We start from the raw sequence: 10,962 nt of genomic DNA on the forward strand, positions 1-10,962 counted from the left end.
GGAATTATGTGGTAAACAAACAAATGCTCAACAAACCCAGAATATGTTTTATATTTTAGATTCTTCAAAGTAGTTGAATGAGAAGGTGTGTCCAAACTTTTGACTGGTACTGTATAATATAATATTTTTTTTTTTACATTTGTCTAGTATGTCGGTATGTTTCTAGTTTTCTTCAAAGCCTTTCAGCGTTAATTATAGCAGGCTGCTACTGCAAATGATGCTGGACCGGACTGCAGCGCCGCAGTGTTGGGTTTCATCTGCCGGCGGAGGCGGAGCGTCGGAGGCTCCAGACTGCAGGACGACAACAAAACACAGCTGAACCTCCGCTGCTCCGTGAACTTGAAGACGTCTTGTGTTTTATCAATTTATGCGCACAGCTCCTCCTGACAGTTCTTCTACCTCCGCTGGCGGCACGGTGAACAGAAAGATGCACCTCTACTTGAGACTCCTTCCGAGTAAGTCCTTCACTTTTCTTTCTTTTAAAAGACACAAACTTACTTGAGGAAACTTTCTTTGTTCCATAATTGGATCCAGGTTAGAAATACCCGCCTGACCAAAAGCAGAAAGCTATTCTCTTCTAATGTCTACTCTTCTGCACAGTAAATATAGTATTTTATATTGTGCTTTCCTCAATATGTAAGATTGAACCAACATCAGTCTGCATTGTTAATATTTTAACTGTTGTGAGCTGCAGTACTATAGATTCTTTTTAATTACTTGACTTCCTTTTTCTGTTTTTCTGTCCTCATTTGATTATTTATTGTTAACTCAATAACAATATTGAAAAATGGCTTGTTTGAGAATATTGTACATTATACTATCCTAGTATACTTTATCCTGATCCTTTAAAACTAGTTTTAGTGGCGTCTATCGATTTAAATACTCAGAAACTTGTTTTCTTCCTTTTCTGTGTCATTTATTTATTTATTTAAATTGGGCATCCCAAAATATATTCCATTACTTTTATTAGTACATATCTGTTATTTGTATTGAAACCTGGCTTATATCTATTTATCTCAAACTATATTTCCTGAGTGAGTGATGTAATTCGAGAAGACAGGAATTAACTATCTTTGAGGGGCCTTTTATTTTGAAATGTTCTAAATTCTGAAAATCAAAATGCGTGGAGCTTCATGGACGTGGAGGTGAAATGGGGCATCTACAGACACGCTGCGTGGCTCTGACTGGCCTCGGCCTGTTGACGGTGTGGAGCCTATGTGGGATTGTTTTTGTGGCTTCAGCCCCAATGTGTTCCTAGTTAACTGCGGTCTGAGTGGAGGAGTCAGCACAATCCGGCACCCCGTCATTATATGTGTCAGTAATGAGTGTTTCACCGCGAGTGGGCTGCTTTGAGTCCAGACAACGTGGAGGAGGGGGGGGTTACAGCTCCAACCATGTTTATGATGGGGCTCTGTTTTAATTACCGGCCACCGACAACAAGGCATGGAAAAGATTTAGAATTGCTGTTTTGAGCAAAATGATCTCACAAACATTTAGCTACTGATTCAAATAACAAAGGTCGCAGTAAGGTTGCATGTTTGTGTGCTGTAGAGCTCCAGTAGAAAAAAACAAACTCCACTTTGTTTTTGTTCAGCAAAAAAGTTTATTTTTATAGTTAAACGTGCCCACACACTGAGAAGATCAGACATGCATTAAACCTTAGCAAGAAACAGTGGAAAGTATATAGTACAAATATTCTAATACGATACTCAAGTACAATTTTGAGGTAATTGTACTTTATCCATTTTCTGCTACTTTACATTTTTACTCCACTATAATTAATTGATCATTTAAGTTACTTGTTACTCAGATTTAGACCTATGGATGTGTTATTAAAGATGAGGCTTTATTAATCCCATGGTGAAATCTATCTAGCTACCCAGCAGTATATATGTAGTTAAAGATGTAGCAGCACCCTATATTAAAGTGACTTACACGTGAATGCATTAATTATGCATTTAATTATTAATAATTATAATTCAGCAATAGGATAAAGTATACTAGGATAGTATAATGTACAATAGTCTCAAACAAGCCATTTTACATAACTAGTACTTTAAGTATACTTTGATGCAAATATTTTTGTACTTTTACTGAATTAATATTGTGAATGGACTTTTACTTTCAGTATTTTTACACTATGATGTAATGCTACTTTTACATAAGAAACTATTTGAGTACTTCTTCTCCAACTACATCACCTTATCCTGCATCGATGTGGTCCCAGCCATCAGTTACAAGATCAATGTATACATTTACAATGTTATACTCAGTAAAGTTAGTAAGATGCATCAAATACATAAATATGGAAAGCAATACACATAAAAGCACATTCAACAAGCTGTAACTCAAAAGGAAATAGTATATGATAGTATATAATTGTGAGGGCCAACTCAATAGAAACAGCTTGGAGTCATTTAAATTTGTGGATAGTGTGCAATTCAATATGACTAAATATACTTGATAATCTTGGCTGCCATTTAATGTGAGTCAATCCACAGGAGAGTCAATGTGCAGTCCAGGCATATGAATGTTGCATGTTCAGCTGAGTCTGCAGATGGACTCATTTGTTAGATTTTTTTCTCAACCTATGACTGGGTTGTGAGTAAACTCTTACACCAACAACACCTGTGCATCACATGGATTTTGCTGAGTAAACACATGCTTTAAGTCTGAGTTAAAGCCTTTTTCTTTAACCTAAGGGGTGACATTCGGTTAAGCGATTCTCCATGTGATTCCTAGGGTTACAAATGACAACAGTGATTTGGAAGCTCGTTTGGTAAATGCCTGTTATTATACCCGGCTACTCAGAAGCACATTGTTAAGTCTTTAGCGCTAAAACCAGCCTTGCGAGTCATCAGCCTGCGTGTGTCTGGAAGATAGAAAATTACAGGGGCTGGGTCACTTTGTTTTACCTTCTGCAGAAAAGTTTATAGCATTCTCAGAAAAAATGAAATTTTCCAGCATGATGTCTTCTTTCTGATGTCATTGTGTGTGCTGAAATCATTCGGCTGAGCTAGAAGTATTATTATATACTGGTGCAAAATACTGCATAAAAGCAAATTAGCAGCAATCCAGTGAAGTATTGTTTGGATGCGATGAATGAAAACTCTCTTCATATGTGTGCTGCCTGTGGTCTTTATGACCACAGGCAGCACACATCATTCTAGTGATTCAACCATGTGCAGCCATGATGAGCAACAAATATCCCTTTTTCTGTGCAAACTTCTCAAAGCATTTTTCATACAAATTATTCAGCATTTACAGTCAAATCTAATCAACCTTACAAAAACAGTACTTTCACAAATCACATGTGTACTGTGTGTGTTGTAAAACATGTGGGATGCTGATTTTTGTACGTTTCTGTTGCTTCTGTTTTTAATTAAAGGCCACGTGGAGAACTTTGCTCTACTGACGAAAGAGGAGCGCTTACACAAAAATATTAATCTTACATTTTCAATGTAAATTTTAATTAAATAAAAACTCCATTATCAATTAATCATCATCAAAAAACAAATGCAAATTTAAGTTATATTAGGATTTAACAAAACTGGCAACCTGAGAGGAGTATCTTTGATGTACAGTAGAACGTATTTGGCATTCAGAATTGGTCAAATTAGATTACGCCTACAAAAACATGCTGGCATAGATTTACATTTTTAAAGACGTAATCAAAAATGTATTTACGTAACACTTGACAATTCTGAGTTCATGCTATCAGTTACTACCCAACCCTGTGGAGAAAATATTCAGATCATTCAGATCTTATGTAAAAGTAACTTTACCGCAATATGAAAATACTTCATGCTGGCCTGAATGTCTTGAAAATGTCACTTTAGTAATAGTTCAAAGATTATTAGCTAATTGTGCTGAAAGTATCACAATTTAAAATATTCATAGTTCGCCTGTATGAATATAGGGATATAGTATATGTATATTTGTAATCTACATTTTACTGTGGCAGTTGGTCAAGGTGGAGCTAATTTAACAACTTTCTATATTTTTATGTAGAATAATATGTAACAATGCATTTATATTATATAAACCCATTATATGTATGTAAGTAAAATATTAATCTGTAAAACAACTATAGCTGTCAGAAACTATAGGGCAAGTAAAAAGTACAATATTCCCCTCTGAATTTAAGTGTAGAAGTAAAAAATCTGTACATTTTTCTTACGTTAGAAAAAAAAAAGTAATTTCTTTTATCGTGAATCTAATGGTGTAAATATTTGTTGGTTTTTAATATGCTGCAGTTTGAGAAGGACTTTGTAACTTGTGCTGGTTAATCATGGCATTTTCCAAATCTGTAATATCTGTGCATTGAATTGGTCCACTCTTTATTCATATATAAATTATTTTTATGTACTGAATTTATCCACACAAAACACCTTGCAGGAGGCTCTGCCCCTCCAGCCTCCATAGATCACGGTACCCATTACCAGGACAGTAAAAATATACAGGTGTGTGGTGTGACTGAAGTGAGCTGAATAGCAGCCCCGTTCTTCATCCCCTGAGGATCATGGCCTTGCAACAAGCCAGCGGCAGCCAGCATGAATAGAGTCTCTGTGTGCTTTGGCTGCATGCGTCTCTGCTGGCCCTTCAGTAAACAGACGAGGAAATAGCACTGTGGGAAAAATGCATAGAAATAGCAAATGCGCTGTAGGAAAATGTCCTATCTCTGGAGTGAAAAAGCACAAACGGCAAAATATGTTTCCAGAGAATGTTGTTGACATCTCGTATATTCTTTCTGCTGTTGTGTTCCCGTGTGGATCTTCTCTATTTTTTTTAAATAGAACCTTGCTTTTTACCGTGTCCCTGTTTCTTCAGTTTCCTCTGTTATTGTAAACAGTCCTCTCACTGAACCCGCAGCTGTTCCAAAGCTGAAATCTTTCCCTGTTGGGTCAGTCCAGGTCAAACCGAAACTCTCAAACAACCACAACTTTTCTCTTATGAATATTTCTCAAGACTTAACTCGTGAACATACTGGTATCTGTGATTCATCAGCAAGTATGAATTAAGTGCTTCAGTAGAATACAACTTTAATACCTTGTTTTTTTTCTGTTTCAGTTGTTGCTGCGCTCCTCCTGCCAGGAGGTAAGTCATTTTTGTTTCTCCATGCACTTCCTTAATGTACAGCTCATGTTTGATGCATCTCTTTCTGTCATTGTTGCATTAATTCCTCTTAACCGACGGGTTTATTTCTTCGTGTCAGCATGGAGTCAGAGCGGCAGCAGCTCGCTTGGTGTGGTGGTGGAGGCCAAGAACATCACCCTCCCTGCAGGGTCTAAGGCCGTTCTGCCCTGCCACAGCCCCCGCATGGTGTGGACCCAGGACAGACTGAAGGACCGTCAGAGGGTGGTGCACTGGGACCTGGTGCGCAGCAGCCCAGAGTACTCTGTGGAGCGGGTCCTGGACATGTCCCCCGGAGCCCGCCAGAGGGTCTACAACAGCTTCAACAAGGGACGCATTTCCCTCCCAGACTCTGCTTTCATTGACGGCAACTTCTCCCTCGTCATCGACAGTGAGGCTTCCACACATTTTCAACTAACACCACGAAGACAGCACTCGTCCATTTACCATTTAATGTAACGGTTGCTTGGTTGCTTATTTGTTTTCAGATGTTGTCACAACTGACAAAGGAGTTTATACTTGTAATCTGCACCATCACTACTGCCAGATTCACCAGTCCATTCAAATCCAACTCAATGTCACTAAATCAGGTGAGGCGTCCAAATCATGCATCCTCATGTTACTCCATTGGTCACGATGCATGAAACAGATCGGATAGTAATGTATTTCACGCTCATGATTTCCAGCTCGAAAAGAGAAACGTTACTGGGATGGAGAGAAGACAGTGTTCGTGGTCCTGCTGGGCAAGTCAGTGGTATTGCCCTGCGTGAACCGCCGCTCCCTGTGGAGAGATGGGCTCCAGGAGGATCAGCAGCAGGTGGCTCACTGGGACTTCCAGCCTCCCGGCGTGCGTCCTGACCGAGCTGGCCGTCTGGTGGACCTCTATGCCTCCGGAGAGCGCCGGGATTATGGGCCGCTCTTTGGGCAGAGAAGGATGAGCGTGGAGGAAGATGCTTTCACTTTAGGAGACTTCTCGCTGTCCATTTCTGACTTGAAGCCCGTTGATAAAGGCCTGTACTCCTGCCACCTGCATCACCACTACTGCGGTCTGTATGAGAGACGCATCTTCAGGCTCAATGTGGGACCTCCACTTCCAACCGCCCCGACTACAGCACCCAAGATTTTCCATAATGATGTGCCAGTGCCAAGTAAGTCTCTCAGATTTAAAAATAAAAAGAGACGTCACTAGAACTTTGTTTTTCCAGATGATGGTAATGGTCAATGTTTTTCCCCACATTGTTCCTGGGCTCAATGGTGCATAGATTGACGACACAGCTTCTTGGCTTTTTTGTTCTTGGCTTTTTTGTTGTAGTTATAGGCATAGTTGGTCAGTTAAATCAGTTCCTCTTCTCTTCTGCCAATTTTCTCCTCAGACCTCTCTGTTTTTGTGTTTGAGCTGAGGAGGGAGGGAGGAGGTAGAAGGAATGTAGAAGCCAGTTGAGTAAGAAAGACAGAAATCTTTCTGTTAGTTGTTAACTATATGAATTCAGCATTGCACATTGAAAAGGGAGGTAGGAGTTAACTAGATGCAGCTCTGGCTAAAGAAGCTGTCTCCAGTAAACAGCTTTAAATTGGCTCTAACGGAAGTGGTCTCATTTTCCCCTCATTTTTTCCCTCCATTTTTACAGCTTTTTCATTTACAGCTGGAGACATTTTAACTGTGCTGAGCAGAGGAGTAGGCTCCAACAGCTTGTCATTTTGGGAGTGGATGGTCATATCTTGACCCCATTTTTCAAAAGTCCCAACCACATGTCTGGCTGGTTTTACTGTATCTCCAGTTTTGTTTATTCTTACTCCTGATCTGTTCTGTCTATCTGCTGATTTGTATCAGCCTCTGGTTGAGTGGTTGCCAGCAGTTAAAGTGTACATCTGTTCAACATTTGGGCCAGCTGTGACATGAAAGAGCAAGGTAAAGGGAGGGGATGTAGGTATGTGTTAGACTATAGATCCTCCCACGACAGCATTTGCTCCATGAGTATGTTGAAGAAATGCATACGTGGATAGATAGCATCCTGCCTGAACCCTTTCAGACATGCTGATCTTGCATGTTAGATTAAAAGTAAATTGTTTGTGCTCACGAAGGCGCCAGCAATCGTCTGAAATTACAGATTTCACAAGACCTTTTCACTCTAATGCTGTAATTGTTCGTGGCAAATAGAACGTTGTTTCGTTGTCATCATGCAGATAGCCAGCTGTGTGTGTGAGCTGGTTATCAGACATCTCTATTTGAGAATGAAGATGCTTTACTTCAGTCCACTGAGTTGCAAATGAAGCATATCCCACATGAATACAAACACGGGGTAACCTCTGTGCAGCATATGTGAAATAGCCGTGAACATATGCACACTTGTCAGATCTGTCAAGAAAAAATGGAAATGGGCTACTGCTGGGACATAGCTGCAGCTCTGGTAGTGACACATGAGCTCTAGAGACGATGCCCCTGGACATGTCTCTGCAGTTTCGTCCATAAGAGGTACATTAAACAATGACGGGTGATAATTGCCAACTAAACTCCCATTTAGGAGCTGGGCGATTAAGTCAGAATAAGCTTTTTTCCCCCATGATTGGCTGCTTTTGAATGCCCGATCAGAGATGGTACGTTGCATGTTTTCCTCATTAGTCCCTCAGTGGCGCCTTGTTTTACTAGTGTCCAACTTATCTGTTTTGATGAGAGACCAGAGAGAAATCCTATACTCAAGAGAAAAAAATCAAGAGGAAAATATTTAATGTCTTTCATGATCCATTTTTTCTATGATCTAGCTTCTGTGAGCAGGCTGCATTTGAATTCAGAGAGAAATTTAAAAGATTATAGTAACAACAAGTAGGCTATTTATTTTTACCCTTCAACTGCTCTGTAAACAGGCATAGAAGATTATCCTGCAAAGGAATCTGCAGCACAGTTAACTGTACTGTAGTTTCCTGTTGATAATGGACAGAAGCCAGTATATATATTTTCCGTTCTTGTCGTTTTTAATAATTATTGTCTACAAAAGTATACACAAACAGCTCGATTCACTGTGGGACTGTGGGACATATTATCAAAATGGCGCCAGAGGTCGGCAGCCTGTCGCAGCAGCTCTCTACCAGCTTTGCTACTTTTGTATTTTTTCTGCTATTTTTATTCGTTGTTGTTTTCTTTTTTTTGGTAATTGTATGTTCCTGCTTCAGCGTTTTAGTTGTAGCGTTTTTTCCACCTTCTCTTCTGTCATCATGCTGACCAGCCCCCCCATGTGGATATACTGTACATTTTTTTTATTTGTATTCTTATTTTATTCTATTTTTATTTTATTGTATAATATGTGTATTTATTATCTGTTTCTGTGTAGTTGAGCTGCTGCAACACCCGAATTTCCCCCATGGGGATCAATAAAGGAATATAATAATATGTTGTCAGATATGTATATAGACTGAATATTTCACCCTGCTGAAAGTGTCACAGATTTATTTTCCACGCATGCAGAAACTACACTTCTGTGTTTGCGAGAAGACGTGAAAACGCTAAAATGGAAAACTAATACAGACATGCAGGCAGACCACATAACAGAATCTGTCTCTCTTTTCTCACACTTCTCCTCCTCTTTTCTGGTCAGCCTGTGTTTTTCTGAGGCCCCAAAAAAAACCCCCAAAAAAACAGCTGCATGACATCAAGTCTGGAAGTCATTACCGCAGAACGGACATTTAACTCCTGCTCTCCCTCTCTGTTTTTTGGAAACAAATGAAAAGAAGAAACCTCGGGGGGAATAACATTTTTTTTGTTATGTATTAATACTTTCCAGTTTCATCTGTTTATTGCCATTGGGTTAATCTAATTTAACAATCCAGTATTTCACAGTTAAAATATGACAATAAATCCTCTAAAATACATCCCATGTTGTTAATTTGTAAGTAGATTGAGTTCTCTTGATATTTATGACGTGGAATATTGACAACATATCCTACAAGCTCTGTTTATTATAGAAAATGTTTGATTTTATCCACGTTCTGCTTTTAGGGACTGAAGAGGTGGAGGGTCCACGTGTGGTGAATGTCATCATCCCTGAGCATCGCGGGTATTTCGTGCAGCATCTGGGCTACTTCCTGGCAACGTTCCTCCTGCTGGCGTTCATTGTTGTCGCTGTTATTGTGCTGACTCGACGACGCAAAAAGCGAGGTACTGTGTGTGTCATTAACTCACCTCGTTCTCTCAGCTTGTGTCCGAAAACAAGCTTATTTTATAATTATATAAGGCATATTCATAGAGAGCACATTTTATGGATACTTTGTGTTTTGAGTTTGTGTGTTAAATCTTTGTTTTTATTTTCAGGGCTGGATTATGACCTGCGTCGACCTGATCAGTAAGACATTACTATACGTTAAATTATGAGGCATTTCTTTCCTTTAAATTGAATTGATTGGTAAGAAGAACAATGTTTTTTTTCTGTGCAGGAGAAACACGATCAATGGAGGCGAAATGTCATTAGACTGCACAGAGCTGAGGACCTATAACCAAGAACCTTTGAATTCAGGTACACTCAGCCTCCTCCACACATGCGCAGTAAACACACATTATCTATCTATAAGTATTTTCTCATAACCTGTATGTGTATGGCAATCCACAGACTACAAAAACAACCTACTGAAAGAGAGAGATTTGGCCAAAGACTCTAATAACGGTGAGCAGACATTGTGCCGAGTTGTACATCACTAAATAAACACCCAACAGCAAACAATCCTTACAGCCACAGATACTAAAAAATAATATTTTATTGATATGATGTCTGTCTCCCACCCGCTCACTCAGACTTTGGGAAGCTGTGTAAGTGAGTGCAATATTTCTGAGATGCTGCTGGCAGGTCCAGGGCAAACACCGGAAGAGTAAAGGACTGTGGAGAGAACGGGGAAATAAAAGAGGAAACCCAGGAGAGGACAGGAGGAATGCTCCCTCTGCTGAAACTCTTAACACACTAAGCTTTTTCACTAAAGGACACAACATTTTTTTTTTTTTATATTACATGCATTTCACCAGCTCTCATAACAATACGGTTAAACATATATTTGATTCTTATTCTTTGCATTCATTTAATAGTTTATGTTGAATATTAGGCTTTTTTTTCAAAACATACACATCTTTTACAAAAATGCATGCTGTTTATTAAAGTATGTTTTATGTTTATTTTGCATGCTTGCAGAGCTGTGAGCTCGCAGCTTTTTGAGATTTGATCATTTTCTTTTTTGCACAAATTCTGCTGTACTGTAATATGTAAAGGATTATCATCATGTTTCAAAAGTAACATTACTGTAGGTAGACAGTTGACAGTTAAGAACCACACATTTCTAGCTGCATAATAAGACTCTATTTTTCAAAACTTCACTTGGGTGATTATGTATTTTAGAAATGCAGACTTCCAGATTTAATTTCTTTCCCAAATAATATTTTTGTTCACAAATGGTTCCCTGGTAACTTATCAAGTGAAAAATAGAGAAATTGTATGACCATGGACTAAAGGCTCAGTCTACCAAAACTCAGGTAAAAAAATGATCTTTTAACCATTTATTTGGTTTGAATGGGCTGTGCAGTAGGCCTACTTGTTTGCATCAAGCATGCATACAGTACCCAGGTCTGTAAAACACTGACTTTTCATTACTAAACCTGCTGATACAGGTATAAAATCTATTAAAAATGTGCGGTTGTAGCTCTATGAGGTTTATTGCAGGAAGAAGAGTGTCTACTATCTCAGTAATGCTGAATCACAAACTGTAATCCTAATTCTCTCTGATGTTGGTCTTCTAAAAAAAGATATTTTCTATTAAAGATTCGTAACAGTGGCCACAGTCTCGTCCCTATTTATT

At 39.0% G+C, this 10,962-nt stretch overlaps 1 protein-coding gene across 1 annotated transcript; it reads left to right on the forward strand.

Moving 5' to 3' along the window:
* The first annotated feature begins 287 nt into the window (after nucleotides 1–287).
* On the forward strand, nucleotides 288–10,932 carry LOC129099933 (matrix remodeling-associated protein 8-like). Its single transcript, XM_054609385.1, has 10 exons — nucleotides 288–455; nucleotides 5,071–5,097; nucleotides 5,216–5,524; nucleotides 5,622–5,723; nucleotides 5,820–6,281; nucleotides 9,125–9,283; nucleotides 9,437–9,467; nucleotides 9,559–9,638; nucleotides 9,732–9,785; nucleotides 9,914–10,932. The coding sequence occupies exons 1-10, from the start codon at nucleotides 368–370 to the stop codon at nucleotides 9,934–9,936; spliced, it is 1,335 nt and encodes a 444-aa protein (XP_054465360.1). The 5' UTR covers nucleotides 288–367; the 3' UTR covers nucleotides 9,937–10,932.
* Nucleotides 10,933–10,962: the final 30 nt, after the last annotated feature.

The sequence above is a fragment of the Anoplopoma fimbria genome, chromosome 12 (genome assembly GCF_027596085.1).
Source record: "Anoplopoma fimbria isolate UVic2021 breed Golden Eagle Sablefish chromosome 12, Afim_UVic_2022, whole genome shotgun sequence".
Classification (NCBI taxonomy): domain Eukaryota; kingdom Metazoa; phylum Chordata; class Actinopteri; order Perciformes; family Anoplopomatidae; genus Anoplopoma; species Anoplopoma fimbria.

What these genes read in the sequence shown, in the direction of transcription:
- LOC129099933 (XM_054609385.1), top strand. Translation starts at nt 368, where the DNA reads ATGCGCACAGCTCCTCCTGACAGTTCTTCTACCTCCGCTGGCGGCACG. An exon ending in ACTCAATGTCACTAAATCAG is followed by an intron (nt 5,724 to 5,819) that starts GTGAGGCGTCCA and finishes CATGATTTCCAG; the next exon opens with CTCGAAAAGAGAAACGTTAC. An exon ending in GACCTGCGTCGACCTGATCA is followed by an intron (nt 9,468 to 9,558) that starts GTAAGACATTAC and finishes TTTTCTGTGCAG; the next exon opens with GAGAAACACGATCAATGGAG.